Raw genomic sequence first — 18337 nt, forward strand, 5'->3', positions numbered from 1 at the left:
GGTGGTAGGAAATGCGTAGTGAATGTTCTTGAAAGTCATCTGGTTTGATGACATGACAGCAGACACGGAGGTGCCATGAGATCCAGGTTGTCTTTGCTCTCCTCCACTCCAGGCGGGCACTTCTGCCTGACTGATCACCATGCGCAACAATCAGAGTCGCAGCCTATTACCAAATGCACAGTGACAGACCCACAGAAGAGGCCGCTACCCAGAAAAACAATGTGTCATCGTTTCCCCATGAATAGTTTTTCCTTTTGAGTCCCTTGTAAGTATCTGGGTAGGTTTGGCTTCTCAGGTTGGTAGCTTAGTCTTGGATTACCAATTATTCCTTCCTGGTCTTTCATTTCTTTCCAGAATTTCTACAGAATGAGAGGTATAATTCCTAAACTAAATCCCTTGTGCCACAATTATATTGTTTCTGCTTCCTAATTGACTCCTGACCGATTCAAAACGCTCTCTCACACCACATGAAAGAATTTCTGAGTAGCAAGTGGTTGAGAGAAGAATACATTCTCCAGAAAACCTGTATTTCACCTGTCCTTTAAAAAGCTTTCTGAAGTAGACATAATTCGCAGCCTTTTCGCAGGTGAGAAATTTTTAGGGCTAGCTCTGAACTGTATAAACCATATGCTCTGTGACCGCTGTGTATTCAAAATGCCTCTCCGCTTGGGCTATGCTGAAACGGTCTTCGTATATGTCAGTGCTTTCCACCATCCTGGGGTATTTCAAGGTCAAGAAGCACATCTTTGTCACCTGAGCACCTTCACTGTTAAGTCAAAGGTCCAAATAGATAACTAGATAGATGATAAAGGTGGAGTGGATAAAGGGAAGGAGAGTGGTGGGAAAGGAAGCTGGGACCATCACTGTTATTTATTCACGTCAGGAAGAAAGGGCAGCACGTCTCACAGTGGGTGTTTGCGCACACAGCCAGCGTTTGTTTCTGGGCACTAAGAGAGAACACTCCGTAAGAATGCAGGAGGACCTGGCTTACGCATGGTGACAGAAAGAAAAGTCAATTCCCAGGATCACCATGCACTTTGTTAGGGAGCAGAGGGGAACCTTCATTTTACACCAACATAAAAAAACCATAGACTATGTTGAAGCTCTGTCGTTTTTTTACTTTAAGGAGGGTATACACCTACTAGGCAGTAGGGGGAGCAAGATGCAGCGAAATCTAAAAATTTCAAACCTGCACAATGAAGCTACATGAGTCATCTAGGGATAAAAGTAAGAGAATCTGATTTTACACAAAGCCTGAAAATAGAGTGTTGATATATCTTAAAACCTTATACTTCCACTTAAAATGGGTTTGAATTCACTCACTAGAGTGCTAGAATTCTAGCTAAGCAATTACCAATGTAGGTATTCACTAAGCATAACATAGGGCAGATTGCTTTCAACCCAAATTCACCCATTTGCCCTTTAAAAGTTATACAATTTCCACCATGTTTATGTTAACTGGGCCCTGTCTTACTCTCCTTTTTGTAGTCTAAGGAAAACCAAAATGGAAGTGAAAATGATAGACAGAATTTTATCATTTTCCCTGGACAGAGTACAGTATAGAGTGATAATAAAAATTCTCCATTGCTTTGGATATGTGAACAAGGATGAATTCATTGATTAGTTCTATGAAGACTAAACTGTAGGAAATCCATTTTTATGTCAAGTGTGGAACATCTCCACAAATGAATGCTTATGGTGTTACCCTTTGAGAAGAATTCTTTGAACATAATCCATAGCAAATCTACCCATAAAATAGCCCTGGCAGGCATCAAAACAAACAATCATCTCCTTCAAAATTGTTTTGACCATCTCTGAATTTTCTAATTAGAGAATTAAAAAAACCACTCTGTATATTCAAACCAAGACATGTAATTATATAATTAATTATTCCCATTGTTGGTTTAATTACACAGTTTTCAATCAATTCCAATGTCTTTAAAATTGACATTGGTTTGGTTCACTTTAAGGGTCCCCCCCCTTTGTTTTGTTTGTTTGTTTGTTTGCTTGCTTGCTTTTGTGTCATTAAGCCCCCTTGGCAAGGTCCAGCGCTTTAAGGCTCTCAGGCTTTCCATCATTCAGACTTACAGCCATCTTGTATAGAGTTTCTGAAACTGTTATTCTTCACAAGAGCAGACAGCCTCATCGCTCTCCTGAGGGGCTGCTGGTAGTTTTAAACCACTGATCTTTCGATTAGCAGCACAGTTTCAATCTCACAGTGCCACCAAGCATCCTATTTGAAGGGAACATTGTCTAAATATTCAAGGTGATTTATTCTTAGAAGTGCTTCTTTTTGCTCATTAGCCTCAAAGCTGCATGTTGCAGGGACCTTGGTTTGTTTCCGTGGGTTCTTTGCTGCCCATAGGTGTGCAGGCTCTCCCTACTAATCTCATCCCTAAGACCTCCTTCTGCGACTCACTGTTCCTGGTATCTCTCCATTCATCCTTCTGTTATCATTCTCATTCAACAGCCTGATTCCTACATTTACAATTGGAGGCCAACAGGCTGAAATCGGTGTCAGGCACTGATGTGAGTTTGACGACCTGATGGTAACAATGTTCAGGACTGTAAGAGCTACTGTGAGCCAGCTTGTTAGCAACAATCTCTGCTTTCTTCTACTTGAATAGAGGAAAGGCTGCTTATAAATAATAATAAAAAAAATCATCCTGAGACACAACTTACTATTATATCCTTGTCCTTCCACGAATTATGTGTAATGAAAGATGTGGAGACAAGAGAAACTGGAGGAATAGACCTATCTCGCTGTGGAGGGGATTCATAAATAGAATCTGAGAAGTTTTCTGGAGTCTCTCAGGGAACTCATCAATTACAGCACATGGCAAAGGCGATGCGTTCACGCATCAGTCCCAGAACTAGTGATAGGCACAGCGTCTGAGAACTAGAAGGCAAAGGTCCTCCTCCAAATGACCGTGTGAGCATGGCTAAAGAATCATAAAGCACAACCAGGGTGCCAACCAGTTTAATGAATGGCTTCAGGAATGTCACATTTACACAATCAGTAAATGAAGTCTAAAATTGTATTCGAATTCACTACACAACAGCTTGGATTATTTTTACTCATAACTCTCATCCTACCTGAAATAGGGTTTTTTTCCCCCTTTGCATATCACTTTATTTTTAAACTTTCACTAGTATTTGGTACTTCCATTGACGATGAGTCATACTTACAGGCTATCCAGATGCTTTGTTCAATTTATTTTTAAGTGTTATGTTTAATTGCATTGACTTAATCAAAACAGCCCCCCCCCAGTTAGAGCATTAATTAAGTTCTCTTTCATTCAAACTATAATAAAAGAAGTCTTAGAAAGCATTCCCCCCTCTATCACTGACTTTGTCAAGGTCAAATATGTAAATGAAAGAAAATTTCTCGTGTCCAACATTCATGAGACTTGAAGAACGATGAAGATGCGAACAGGCGCTTTGCATTTGGATTCCCTAAAGCACGTTTCAAGAGGCTGTCACTCAGTGCACTATGAGGAGATCCATTGGGAGATACATAAGGCCTTGGAGAACAAACCAGAGCTGTATTATTAGTAAAGAATTCAATTTACTTTGGGGTCTTTTTTAAGCCTGTCATTTTTATTATATCATTATTGGCATTATTCGAAATGCATTCAATTATTTCTAGAATCGTAATTGCAAGAAAGACTAATAAATCAGGAAATGTCCTCAAGTGAGAAGCTGAGATGAACTTAGAAATACAAATGGAAGAAATTGTACAATGAAACGTGCAAGCAGTGAAGTCATCTTCAGTGCTGCAAATACATTGAGATGTGTGGTTAGATAAGCATTAGCAGTTAGGTCACCAAATTCATCTTTTGAATTTTCTTGCTCTCTATCAAAAACTCTGCTAGCCCTCCATCTTAGCCAGTTCTCTTATCGGTGCGCCAATTTTAAATCTCTTAGCAACAAATACACCTCTAGGAAAATGATAGTGGCTCTGATACGAAAATTGCTAGTGACAGTATCTGTTTCTCCCAGATATTATCTACTGAATTTTATTTATAATGGGAAGTACTGTTGCAAAATTTTCACTTGAGTGGAGATAAAAAAAGAACAAAATCATTTTATATTTTATAGTTTTGTCTTAACTGTGTATATGCACTAATTTTTTCTTAAACAAACAAGATTTATGCAGGGAATTCAACCCAACCAAATGATACTTCCTTTTAAATATAATAGAATGTTTGTATTTAAAAGTAGATTTGGTTTTGGCCTATGAATAAAGCATTTGGCTGCGTTTATAGTTAGCAGAACCGTGATGGCTGACTCTTTCTCAGGGACTGTCAGGGATTGGCTGACTGTTGAGACATCAGAGACCAGAATCGTGTGCTGCCAAGCTGTAAAGAATATTTCTGTACGTTGATAACAGGGTGTCTGGGCCTTAAGTAATCGTTTCTTTCACTTTTCTTAAGGATTGAACTATGTCTCCCCCAAATTTTGTAACTCCTAACTTCTATAAATAAGTGGTTATAATCCCATTTGGGAAAGGATTGTTTAGTTATAAATATATTAATAAGGCAGAATTAGTATAGGGTATATCTTGAGTCACGACTTCTAAGATGTAAAAGGGATTCGAACAAGCAAACAGCAGAGAGGGAGTAAGATAGATGCTAAGGCACATGGTACCCCTGGCCCCTTCATTTTTCCCATTTTTAATGAGAATATCGATCTTGTGCCTGTTCTACCATTGTGCTTTTGAAATAGATAACTTCTATTCTATGTTTCACAGATGCCCCAATAAAGAGGAACTTTGCCCCAGGATGGAACATAGCTAAATTCTTATCCATAGGTGATTGAGATAAAAATTCAGACTTAGGGTTGATTTAACACTTTTGAGATGTTGCAATACAATGAGTAGGTTTTGCATGGAACAAAGACATGGATTTTGGGGGGCCAAAGAGTAAGGAATTGAATTATGCACCCCAGAATATGTTTTATAAATTCTAACCTCTATGTTTATAGTCCCATATCTTTGTCATGTTGATGAGGCGGGCTGAGTGTGGGGTGTATCTTGAGATGTAAAAGAGACAAAAGCAGGTGAGCAGAGCAGAGATGGGTTGGATATATGGGGAGTCACAGCCTCTCTGTGCACCAGGAAGCAGAACGCAGAAAGAAGGGCTTTCCTCCAGGGCTGACAGAGAGAAGGTTTTCCCTAGCATTGGTACTCTGATTTCTGACTTCTAGCATTCTACACTGTGAGAAAAGAAATGTGTTTGCCAAAGTCATCCATGTGTAGTTATTTCTTTTAGCCCTGGGTAACTAAGATACCTGTGTACACGTAGTGAAGATATCTAGGATTGGGATGCTTGTTAAGAACCAAAATAAAAGAACAAAAAAATAATATCATTGTGAATGAGGGGGAGTGCGGAGTGGGGACCCAAAGCCCATCTATAGGTAATCGGACATCCCCTCACAGAAGGGTCGTGGGGAGGAGATGAGTCAGGGTGCAATGTAGCAATGATGAACCATACAGCGTTCCTAAATGCTTCCTCCCCACCCACTATCATGATCCCAACTCTACCTTACAAATCTGGTAGACCAGAGGATGTACACTAGTACAGATAGGAACTGGAAACACAGGGACTCCAGGACAGATGATCCCTTCAGGACCAGTGGTCAGAGTGGTGATGCTGGGAGGGTAGAAGGAGGGTGGGGTAGAAAGGGGGAACCGATTACAAGGATCTACATATATGAGGGAGGGGGAAAATGAGGAGTTGATGTCAGGAGCTTACGTGGAGAGCAAATGTTTTGAGAATGATGAGGGTAACGAATGTACAAATGTGCTTTATACAATTGATGTATGGGTGGATTGTGATAAGAGTTATCTGAGCCCCCAATCAAATGATTAAAATAAAAAGAACCAAAATAAAAGGCTATCAAAAGATATAAATAGCATTTGGGGTCTTAAAGGCCTGAAGTTAAACATGCAGCCATCTAGCAGAGAAGCAACAAGCCTAAATGAAAGAAACACACCAGCCTGTGCGATCATGAGATGTCGTTGACCGAGTAATGGGCATCAGAAGATCCATAACAAACAAACAAACAAAACCATATTGTGGAGAACCAGGGGGCTGGAGCAGAGACCCAAAGTCCATCTGTAGCCAGTGGGACATCGCCTTACAGAGGGGTCACAGGGAAGGGATGAGTAGAGTAGAGCACAATGAAACACACAGTATTCCTCTGGTTCCTTGAGGTTTCCTCACCCCGACTATCATGACCCCAGTCCTGCCTTTCATTTTGGGTTAGACCAGAGCATGTGCACAGGCACACAGAATCCAGGGACAGGAATGGGAGAAGCGACACCAGAAGGGTAGGGGAAAGGTGCACAGAGGAGGGGAGGAAAGGGGACAGATTGCAATGATAGATACATAACCACCACCCCTCCAGGTGGACGAACAACAGAAACCATGGGAGAAGGGAGACAACCATATCTATAATTTATAATTTATCAAGGGGTCACTAGGGTTGGTGGAGAGGGAGGGAAAAAGAGCTGCTACCAAGGGCTCAATAGAAAGGAAATGTCTAGAAAAGAATGATGGCAACATATGTACAAATATGCTTGATACAATTGATGTATGGATTGTTTTAAGAGTTGTAAGAGCCCCCAATAAAATGATCTTTTAATTAAAAACAGAACCAAGATAAATGATATTCTCTGATGTAAATGATGTTGTAAATTTATGCAGAAATCAGTAGAAATAAATTCAGTTCTGTGGAGTCTGTATGAATGCCCTGCTGTCTAACCCAGTAGCCCCGGGTTATGCAGCCTCTCACCTTCATGGTGCAAAGATCAACTCATTCGCCATGCTGGGGGCAATGCAAAGAGCTGTGCCTAGATGCCCTTCACAGCTTTATATATTTTCAGGACTTGAATGACAGAAATATTTTGATCAGTTTCAAATATATTTCTACTACTTATGAAAAAATATACACCTATGTGTGTAAGTATATATGTATGTATACACATACACACAGACCAGTATTGATTTTTATATGTATATACAAAGAGGCTCCAAAAAGTTCATAGAAAAATTATATTATCCTTCCCATTCACTTTCAAAACCCCCTCATATGTGTTTCTACACGCCTATATGTATTTCCCACAGAAATAAACACCTAACCCTCTCTGCTACTGTGAGGATAACAGAGAGAAGTCTGTTCAGCTGTGTTTTGCCTCCACACTATCACGCATGCTGATTCCCGGCACCTGTCCCAATTCTCAGCTCCAAGTTACACTTTCTTCTTCTCCCCAGACTCAATTCTGGGGCCCGTAGTAGCACGCACCCTACATCGACACTACTGATTGTGTTTGTCTTAAAAAATAATACTGCTAGGTTTTGTGCTACGGTTGCAGCGAATTCATTTTAAAATCCCTTTCACCTAGCACAGTGCCTACCAGACGCATGAGAGATGGCTTGAGAATATATCTTGAACTGATCTGGAAACTAATTTTTCCTGTGATCCAAAGGGCAGCGGCTTAAGCTTCTTGTCTTTAAGAGATGTCTATGGCACCTAACCACCTACAAAATACAGTAATAAGGCACAAGTTAAAGCAACACTGGCAAAAGGGAAGCATCAAAGACAAAATAGTTTGCTTTTACCTAGGCTTCACCTGATTTTCAGATCCCCCCCCCCCCCCGAAAGCATTGTTGTATGCCTAGAGTTAATTCTCACTCCGCTTTGTAAATTTGTCCCTAGGTTTCTTTTCTATTGTTAAAAACTACTGGCTATTTAGCAATTACTAATGTCAAGTAGGGCTGTGTCCATATTATGTTGCATTTCCTAGATGCTACAAATATACAAACTACTTTCTAGGCATGCATTGCTGAAAGAATAAGTTCCACGGAATAAACATTATTGTGATTATTCATTTGGAGACCCTTGTCTATTTGCAAAATGGTTGACTAGTAGTATTGGTCGGGCGCTCATTTATGAACACAAATAGTTTTCCTGCTGACTCAGGTTTACCCCTTTTCCCCAGGATTGTCCCCCACACCTACATCTGCCCCTCTTTTCCACCTTTGTGGGACTTTGTGACAATGTCAGGTCAGAGACACAGGGGACTGAGAGGGGCACAGACCCTGTGCTACTCCATGGATCTACATGCACTTCTTTAGTCTTAGACCTGTGACAGCACAGCAGAGAAACCCTGTGTCCTGGAGGGTTATGTCATAGCCTGGGCCATGTCACAGACGGAGAAATCCTAAAGCACCCTGATTCTGGGTGAAAGCTGAACACATTAAGTTCCCTGGATGGCAGGTACTTCTAACTCCTGCTCAGTCTCAAGCCTGTGTGGACCCCACCTCCCCCGTGCTTTCTTATTATCATAGATAAGCAGATGGCACACATAAAACAGAAGCTCATCAGGTCTTTGAAGAGTGGCAGGTAGCTGTTTGACTAAAGATGTTAGTGCAGGTGGATTCCCAAACTTGTGGTGGCGTATTAGAAACGGCATATTGTTTCCATATCCGGTTAAAAACTGCATTTCCCTAGAAAGAAAGAGAAAAATAGCCTTAAGATGCTTTCCAGAGCTAATTGTTCAAAAACATAGTCTAAATTTTTACTCAGTGATTTTTAGCCAAATAATAATAATAAATAACAACAACAAAGCAGCTTGGTCCTATCCAAATAAACCCTGTAATTACTAATACTATTTTAATCCTTAAAATAGCAACCCTTAAACTCCAATTCTTAAAACCAGAATATCTCATTTATAAATTGCTTGACTATAAAATATATTTTACATGCTTTTATCTCCCAACAAAACCACTACTCTGATCATAATACAAATGCTAAGCTTGTACTACTTTCACATTAGGGAAGGGAGTTTTAAAAAGTATCTTCAGGTTCCGAATCAAATTCAAAACTTGATTCCTAAAGTGAAAAGGAGCTGAAATGTCTAGCGAGAACAGGAGTCTGGCCAATATGCTGGCTGAGGCGAGTTAAATAAATCAGGGGACAGCTGCTCTTCACGCTAGGTCTTTGTCACATCCTTCTCCAGGTGGCCCCTCCTCTGACAGAAAGAGACTCCCTGATGAGCTCGCTCAGTAAGGAGGAGCAGGCTGACCTCGGTGGCTGAAGGTGGCCGGATAAGCCCGGTTGGTTATTCCTCCTTTGCTCTGGAGCGTTATGGTGGGAGGGTGGGGTGCACACATCTCATGTGTGCGTACCTATTTCCTATCAGAGGCCTTGCTTACCTATTTCCTATCAGAGGGCCTGCCACAGCTGGAGGCCTCGTTTTAGAAGCTCTATTCCTTTATGATAAACCTAAATTATAAAAATGTTTTAGTACAGTATGTTTAGCCTTGTCCCTAACAATTGAGTTGTAAATTTAGCCTACACCTTTTCTGTATTTTGCCTAAATAGTAGCCATTAACATTTACTGTCTATGCCTGCCAAGAATCATTTTTAAGTTCTGTAGGCATATTCATTGATGCAATCTTTACGTGACTGATTAATTTTATGGGTCAGATAATGTTTATTATTTGTATCTCCATTTTGCAGAGGTAGAAACCCAGGCACAGTGCTAAGCCGCTCCTCCAAAGAGCACAGTAATAATCAGGGACCTCACACACTGAACTGTGAATATGTTCCCAGTTCAGATGTTTAACCCCCCCCCAATACAAAAGAGGAAATCCCTACGAAATGATGCTGTTTTAAATAAAATGAGTAAATGTTTTATAGCACTGTATACATCAAGCCTGCTTAAGCCCTCACATAAATTCATTTAATGTTCGATTGGTCCCATGAGGTGGGACCTGAGTATTCCCATCATATGGACAATGAAGTTGAGATGTAAAGTCCAAGTAGATTGCCCAGGATCACTCAGTGATCACATGACAGAAATTCAGGATAAAAAACAATAACAAATAGAACTCATGCCAGTTGTGAATAATGCTCGAGTTCTACCATGGCTGCATACCTTTGAACAAGCTGCATCATCTGTCTACATCCCATCAACCAGATCTATAAATAAGGAGGTAGGGACCCCGTGGTCTCTAATCCATTGCTATCACATCCAGTCCAACTCGTAAGGACCCTAGAGGGCAGAGGAGAACTGATTTCTAGAGTTCTCACAGCGGAAAATCCTCGCAGACAGTCTCATCTTTCCCCCACCGACAAGCTCTAGGATCACTTCACATAGTGAAAGTCACACACAGTCAGTCACACAGGGGGAGAGAACAAAGCAAGCTGGAAAAACACACTTGCTTACGCACAGAGAAGACTTAAAAGTTGACCCCAGCTCTTTTCCTTGAACGTCAGCCACTTCTTTGAATATTTCTAAGAACTGGTTCTGGGAAAGGGCACATATGTGAAGGGGGTAGGATGTATTTTGATGATCTCCAGACATGCCAATTGCCACTCAACGTCTGCCACCAAGCCCAGATAATGCTCCACATTCTCTATAAGTCCCGGCTCCACCATGCATGGGCTGTTTAACCCTGGGCAAGCATGTCGTTATTTTGACCTTAGTGTCTTCCTCGGTAAGATGGAGATAATACTCATCTTATTTCAGAGGGATCCTGAGGGGGTAATTAGGATCATATAGATCTGTTGCCATCATAGCGAACAGAACTTGACAGTGAAAAGTCACCATTACCAGGGCCTCTGGACCATCTGCTGCTGTAAGAGGGAAGGTGGTGAGCGACTGGGCTCATGATTGCAATCCTCTGAGTTTGGAAAATTCAACTTCTTGGGGGAAAAATCCAGTTAAATTGCTCAGTGGTCAAGCTAGGTAGGACTTAATACTGAGCTAATGTGCTTGCTCAGGGTACGTAATCTCAGGTGTATGGAGGTCCATGTGAAATGGAAGTTTTTCTTTAATCTGATTAATACAAAGAGGCATTACAACTAACAAAACCATAAAACCTAACCGAGGGTCCTCATGTTGATTCTGCTTCATATTGACCCTGTCATGCAGAGTAGAACTAACTGGCTCACAGGTTTCCCGAGAGTGTAAATGCGCACCGGAGAGTGGTCTTCTATTTCTTCGGAGAAGTTGGTGGTTTCTACCTGCTGACATTGCGGTTACCAGCAGCACTCAACCAGGACACCATTAGGCATCCTGGGCAATATACTTCAGGGAATTTTTTAAAGTTTTAAGGGATAAACAATATTCTGTCTTCTCCACTTTAGCTAGCAGAGAGTGGTTTTATTATTTGTTAAATGTTATAAGTTTTCTATGGATCAAAGTAGCAATTTAGACACCAGAACACGTTTCCTTTCTGTTTGTTTTTAATAGCTCATAAATATTTTCAGCAAAGGTGTTCTGGTGGCAGAGTGGCTTCTTCATGGGGCTGCTCACAGGCAGGTCAGCGGTTTGAACCCATTAGCTGCTCCGTGGGAGAAACCTGAGGCTTTCTACTCCTGTAAATATTTACAGCCTCTGAAGCCCACAGGAGTGCTTGCTAGGCATATGAATCAACTCAGTAGCCGCGAGGGAAATGTCTTCTGCATATACATTTTCCAATGTGCATGGCAATATGGGGGTGCATGGGTGGAAACCTAGGGAATTTGAATTTTTGAAATGGGTGGTAAAGAAATTGGGACTGATGAAATTTGGTACTACCTAGGCCGTGGTGGTGTAAATGTTATGGGCTTGGCCAATGACAGAGAGGTTGGTTGTTCTCAATCCACCCAGAGGCTTCACGGGGAGAAAGATCTGGCGATGAGCTCCTTTAAGAGCTTACAGCTGAGAAAACCCCTTTGCGAAGTTCTACTTCCTCCCATGGGACTGCCGAGTGGGAAACAACGCCGCATTACTTGGTAGTAATAGTAACAGGAACGGTAACTGGTCAGTAAGCTAACACTTGCCGTGGTGGCATACGGAGCTCTGGGGGTTTCTGTGAGACCAGAAGTTCACTTTTTTGATAAACTAGAAAGCCCAACCTGCGGCCATCCAATTGCCTCCAACTTAAGTGAGTCACTCACTGCCACCTAGTTGATTTCCACTCCAAACCACCACCCAAATCAAAGCAAGTTCACTACCATGGAGTCAATTCCAACTCAGTCACCCTACCGAACAGAGTAGGACTGCCCCCTTGGGATTTCCAAAACTTTACATCTTCATAAGAGGACAATGCCTCGTGCTTCTCTCTCAGAAGAGCTGGTGGGGTTGAACTGCTGACCGGTGGTTAGCAAGGCCACGCATATGCATGACTACCGGGCTCCTTAAAGCAATGGGTGGGAGTGGGCAGAAGAAAACTCGATCCTATTAACAACAAAATGTTACACTAAATGAGAGTTTACAACGTATGCTCTTTCTTTTTAAAGTGGTGTCCGCATGCGCTGTGCTGCATCCAGGACAAAACATGCACCCGAACTGAAGTAAGGCTTTTTCCGGGCTGAGGGGGATCCTAGAGATTAGAGTCTCCAACAGAGGCCTACTGGGGGGGGGGGGGGAGGGGAGAGGGGAGGGGTGTGTGAAAGTGGTTATGCAGATAAGTGGACATTGCCTAGATTTTGGCCTAGGCTTTCTTGGCCTTCAGTTGAGGCAAGGAAGACCCTTTCCTGTACAGCATGCTGATGACATTTGGTAATAATTCCAGGGACCCTGCTGACCGTGGATTCTGCTGAAGCTCTGCATACACGACCCCATCCCACCACCCACTCAGCTCCGTTTCTGACATTGGTCTATGAAGTCTGGATGACGCGTTATCTCTATTTTCAGCTACAATAACTGAGACCAAGAGTTTGTGATTTATTCAAAGCTACACACTTAGCAAAGGCCAAGAGCTGGGGTTCAGTCTCAGTTCTGAATGTGCACCCTTTCTACAAGGCTTGCCATCACCACCTATTAGGGGGGGGCTTTCCCTTCAAACCCACATTTCAACCTCCTGCAGAGATCGCCTCAGCTGCAATTAACTAGAGAAACGGACTCCCCACCATCTTAAGAAAAGTCATAGGCCCCCCAGGGTCCCAGCACCTGGAGGGAGAAGGAATCAGCACTGTAATCTAGCCGTATACACCCGGTCCTTGAGAAAAACCTAAAACCAACTGTAAGGATCTCTGAGCTCCTCACGGGTCTGAGCAATACCATCCAGCACACGGAATGCATGGATTCACCAGAATAAACTTCAAACCAAATGGCCAAACACAGTGGGCGGGGGTGGGGGTTATAAGCCCAGTGCTCTGTCAGTGAACACTTTGAGGTAAACTAGATATTTTATAGTAGACTATTTTTCTCATGTTTTCATTTTATTTGAAGGAGAAAATTCCGAGTAGTAAATACCAAAACCAAACCAAATTCACTGTCATCTAGTTGATCCTGACTCGTGGCAATCCCTAGGGCAGAACAGGTCTGCCTACTGTGTATCTCTATGGGAGCAGAAAGCCTCCTAGTTCTCCTGTGGAGCAACTGAGTTGTTTGAACACCTGCCCTTTCTGTTGGCAGCCCAACCTGTGACTCACTCCATCACCAGGGCTCCTTACTACTACTGTACAATTATAAAGTGAACAGAAAAAAATATTAAAAATGGATCGAGTGATAATGGAGCAGAGCACATTGAGGCAATATCACAAGAAAACCATTTTAGATTTACCAACTGAACTGTTACATTTTTAATGTGCTTCAGAAGCATCATTTCAAGGCAAAGTGAGGCAATTTGACGTTTTAACTCTTTGTAAACTTTTTTTATTAAAAATACTTTTAATATTAATGCTATTTTTCAATACAGGTCAGATAATACTCAATAAAGCATCATGTATTTGATATTGTGAATGTAGGAATATAACAGTCCTTCTAGATTCTGGTTCCCTGTAGTCTCCACAAAATACCCCTAGTAGCAAAATGCAAATACCCTTTTTAAAAAATAAAGAAGTCTTTGGGTCTTGTGAGAATGGAGTGGGGTAGGGGCAAGGAGCGGGCAAGAGGTCTATCCAGACGTACTCATGCTTTGGGCTTTGACTTCATTCAGTAAGACCGGTTCTCTCAGAGAACAGAGACAAGCCTCTCCGCTCCCCGAAAGAGGAGGAGGAATAAAGCTTGTCATTTTCAAGCAGCTAAGCCCAAAGCCAGAAGCAGAGTACAGAGATGGGGGGTTTTCGGGATCAAAAGTAAAAGTTGGAGTAAAGTGCACAGTTACTGTCAAAAATATATTCTTTTGATCCTAAGAAAATTAAGATAATTGTATCTCGATTGCTGACCTTTTAATACATTTGGTTTCCATGGAACATACAATCACCATCGGACATAAAAGACTTGTTTGCTGTGTTGCTTTGTTTTCAAATTTTGCTTGGAGTTATCTACAGAAGTCTTGTGAACGCAAGTCAAGGACAACATTCTGCAGCTCTTTGGGTCAATAGTGAATGGTTTGCTCAGAGGGGCCCCCAAGGACAAGCTGGACTTTCAACCACCAGATTCAAGTGGGGCTTCCTCAGAGGTCTTCCCTGGGTCTCTGCTCCCAGCCCGTACTCTTTCCCTAAATGTTAGAGCCCTCCAGCTCTCCATCTTCAGCTTCTGGGGCGTGGGACCTGGAAATCAGGAGGAGTTTCTCCTTGTTGGTGAACTGCCTGTGGAGCGGCTGCGGTGGTTCTGCTGGGAGCGGCTTGGCGCTGGGCTCCTGCGGGGCGCTCCCCTCCACCCCCGTGGTGCCCGCGCCCACACCATCATGGCTCTCCCTGGTCCCGGAGTCCACCACCGACTCGGAGGAGGTGCCAGTCTCCTGGAGCGGGATGTAGCCCTTATTGCTGCCGGACGGCTCATCCCACTGGGAGCACTGGGAGGACCGCCGGGCCGGGGGCGAGTCCTCCAGCCGGAGGGGAGGCGACGGGGAGGTGGATTTGGCCCACGGGCTGGCGTCCAGTTCCGAACCGCCGGGCGAGGGCGGAGGCTCCGGAGAAGGGGGCGCCCGGGTGTCCGGGAGCCCGCTGGTGCTGCGGCGCCGCGGGGCTGCGGACCTGCCGGTCCTGGGCAGGCGGCCGCCAGGCGCCCCGGAGCTGCGCCCCGCCGCCTCCCCCTCGGGCTGGTCCGCCCCGCCGGGCGCCCCGAGGTCGGTCAGGCTCGGGTCAAGTTCGTCCCGCGGGAGCTCCCGAGAGCCGCGCTCCCCCCGCGGCCTCGGCCCGCAGTCGGTGGCGCCCGCCTCGGCCGCGTCGCGGTCCCCAGGCAAAGGCAGCAGCGCGAAGGCGCTCAGAGAGGAGCCCACCAGGGAGCTGGCGGTGCTCCGGCGACCCCAGCTCCCGGGGGCGCTGCTGGGCGGCGTCGGGCTGCGGTCGCCGTGGGCGGCGGCGACCCGGGGACGGCCGGCGACGCCCGCACGGTCACGGTAGATACTGTACACGGCCTCGGCCACGCCCGGGGGCTCGTGCGGGCAGCGAGGGGACGAGCACCAGTCTGGAGGGGACGCCCGGCCTCCGGACCCCGCACCGCCGCTCCGGGCCGCAGGGTGGGGCCTCGCGCCTTTGGCCCAGGCTGCCGCGGCCCCGCAGGTGTCCCCGCTGCCCCGGCGGGGCTTCAGCTCCAGGCCGCGCGCCTGCACGTAGCTGAGGAAGCCATTGAGCGGCGAGGCCCCCGGGGACGCGGAGGCGGGGGCCGGGCTCGAGGCGGCGGCGGCGGCAGCGGCAGCTGCCAGGTCTTTGGCACGGAGGCTGTGCACGTCGATGACCGTGGAGTAGAGGTCCCGCAAATTGATGATCTTGGTCTTCTTGTCCCTGTTCTCGTGAAGCACCGCGTTGGCGCAGATGAAGAGGAAGATGCCGATGCCCATGATGAGGGGCCCGAAGACCTTGAGCTTGTCGGAGTTCAGGTAGCGGGAGAAGATCCGGAAGAAAAAACCCACAGACTGGGAAGAGGATGAAGAGGAGGAGGGTGCGGGAACCGGAGCCTGCAGCGTGCTTCTGGGCGCACCCCCAGAACTGGAGTTGACAGATCCCTGAGTCTCCAGGTGGCTCTTGGACCCATTTCTGTGGCCACTGCTACCATTGGCCATGGACGGGACTCGGTTGCCACTGCCTGTAAGCAGCAGCTGTTTAGCCGCCTCCCGATAGGTCCCATTGGCCTTGGGCCAGTAACCCACCACCGCCATGGCTATGCCCACCAGCAGCACCAGGATCCCGCAGAGGGCGATAAGCCCAGAGATGGAGCAGAGCTTCAGCTTGCCCTTCACCACCACCACGTCATTCTTGCGCCGCTTCTTGGCTTTCCGCTTGCGCTTGGGGCCCTGGCTGGGGGGGTGGAGGGGATCCTGTTTTCTGGCGGATATCCTCAGCAGGCCGCCGGTGGCGATCATGATGAGCCTGAGTAGTGCGGAAGAGCTAGCCCCTGGGGTGGAGGTGTGTGCAAAGGGGGTGCCAGCTGCCCACCAGCTGCTCCGTCACCTCCTCCTGCTGCAAAGCAGAGGAAGACAGTCAGAGGGTGTAGGCAGTATCCCAGGCGCTTCAACTCCTCTGGTTTCCCAAATCTCACACCATGCTTGCCCTCCGAACCCCATCCACTAACCAAGGGGTCCTGTACCATGATGGCGGGGCGAGGGAGGGTCCACGGGTTAGGAAAGGGAGGCTTTGTTGTAATAACTGACAACAGAGGTGATTAACAATTTGAGAGCTCTTTCTCTCCGAACAGCCCCCCCCCCATTCTTGCCACCCCACCCCCCTCTACCACACACACACATAGTCAGCATCATTCATTTCAAACATTCTTGGTGGCAGCCAAGGGAGGTTTTTAGACCATTTATAACCACTCAATATGGGGACTCAAGAAGTGGCTGAGGGCTTTCCACGCAAAAGCCTTTCTCCATGTCCAGCTGTAATTTTTGGCGATTTCTCAAGGGAGCTACCACCAGGTCTTGGGCTCCAGTTCCCAATCTCTAAGCCAAGAAATTTGTGGGCTCTAACGTCAGGAAAACAGTCACAAATGGTTATTTTGTAAAGGCAAGAAGAATTCTTTTCACTGGATGGAAACTGAAAGGCCATACACTAAGCTGGCAGAAGGTTTATTTACTTCAGGTAATTGAGAGTTTATTGCTGAAAACATTATGATGGTATTTTAAAAATCCGACAATAAATCCCTTCATAAAGTCTCTCAGATTACAGCTAAGAGCATAGCACTCCACTCACAGCCTTTTCTTCCCCTCTCTCCTGCAACATCTGGATAGCTTCTTGGGGTGGAATATTTAGTTTGAGGTAACTGGTTATGTAACTGAGCTCTTCCTGCTAGCCTTCTCTCATCACTTAGAGAAACTCCCTTAAAGGTATCATGTGCTTGAGCTCATCGGGGAATTGAAGAAGTCCCCTGGAATCTCCAAGGGAAACGTCTTTTTCTCATGTGGGAAAATTACAATCTTAAAAAAAAAACAAACCACGCACACAAAAACCTAACAACCACCACTGGGCCCTAATAGCCTGCTGACCCCTTATGACGTGTCAATTCATGTGCACTTCTCAGAATCCCAGTACTCAAGTGAGCAGGCAATTAACTGCATACAACAGTGTACTTATTAATGGGGACTTGCAGAACGACAGTTCTCCATTTAAAAGCTGTTTCTTATGAGGTCATTTTTTTGAAAGGAGGGTGGCACAATCAATTGCCTTCCCCATAGGAAGTTTAGTTTACTCATAATGAAGCCTGGTAAGTAAATGCACAGATGCAATTTTGTCATTTTTGTCAGCTGCTGAATATTTCAATCCTGCTATGTTCCTAGATTAAACCATTTTTTTTCTCGTGTTCCATTGGCTGGCTCTTATAATAGAGATGCAAAAATTAAGGGCGTTGTGTGAACACACAAAAAAGATGTCATGCAAGCCTTTTAGTATTTTATCTTTTATAAAAGAATTCATATTTTAAAATAAATTACCCTTTGAAATGTGCTATTACTTAGGGAGAACTTTGCTTCTAATTAGTGCTCGGGTGAAGAGCTTTGGTTCCCCATTCCTTCCATTATATCCTTATAGGCAGGATCTTTCCTTCCCCGATGGAAAATCAAATGATAATCAGCTCTTTATAGTGTTTGAAAATCACTTCCTGGAACTTAGTTGGTTTTCAATAAAGGAAAACACTAAGGTTAGAGGAGGGTGAGTAGAATGCTACAAGCCTTTAACGTTTTCGGGAGCGATACCATTAAGCCCAAGCAAACGGTTGAGAGAAATAATTATAGTCCATCCTTCACACCCCGACCGCCAGCACCTTCATAGAAACCACGATTTTTGTTGAACCCTAAGCTCCAGCGTCTTTAATGTAGTCCTCTGGAGAACCCTGGTGATCTTAGGAAGGCTTTTGGAGTCAGACATTCCGGAGCAAAGCACTACCCAGCAGAGGGGGCGGGCGAGCATGGTAAGTGTGCATCAGGATGCTGGGTGTCTTGGAGGAGGGCAACACAGA

At 44.9% G+C, this 18337-nt stretch overlaps 1 protein-coding gene across 1 annotated transcript; it reads right to left on the reverse strand.

Annotated features, from left to right (window-relative positions):
- Positions 1-13688: 13688 nt before the first annotated feature.
- On the reverse strand, positions 13689-16339 carry TMEM200C (transmembrane protein 200C). Its single transcript, XM_075532659.1, has one exon. The coding sequence runs from the start codon at positions 16248-16250 to the stop codon at positions 14445-14447; it is 1806 nt and encodes a 601-aa protein (XP_075388774.1). The 5' UTR covers positions 16251-16339; the 3' UTR covers positions 13689-14444.
- Positions 16340-18337: the final 1998 nt, after the last annotated feature.

The sequence above is a fragment of the Tenrec ecaudatus genome, chromosome 15, assembly GCF_050624435.1.
Source record: "Tenrec ecaudatus isolate mTenEca1 chromosome 15, mTenEca1.hap1, whole genome shotgun sequence".
Taxonomy (NCBI): Eukaryota; Metazoa; Chordata; class Mammalia; order Afrosoricida; family Tenrecidae; genus Tenrec; species Tenrec ecaudatus.

What these genes read in the sequence shown, in the direction of transcription:
- TMEM200C (XM_075532659.1), bottom strand. Translation starts at nt 16,250, where the DNA reads ATGATCGCCACCGGCGGCCTGCTGAGGATATCCGCCAGAAAACAGGAT.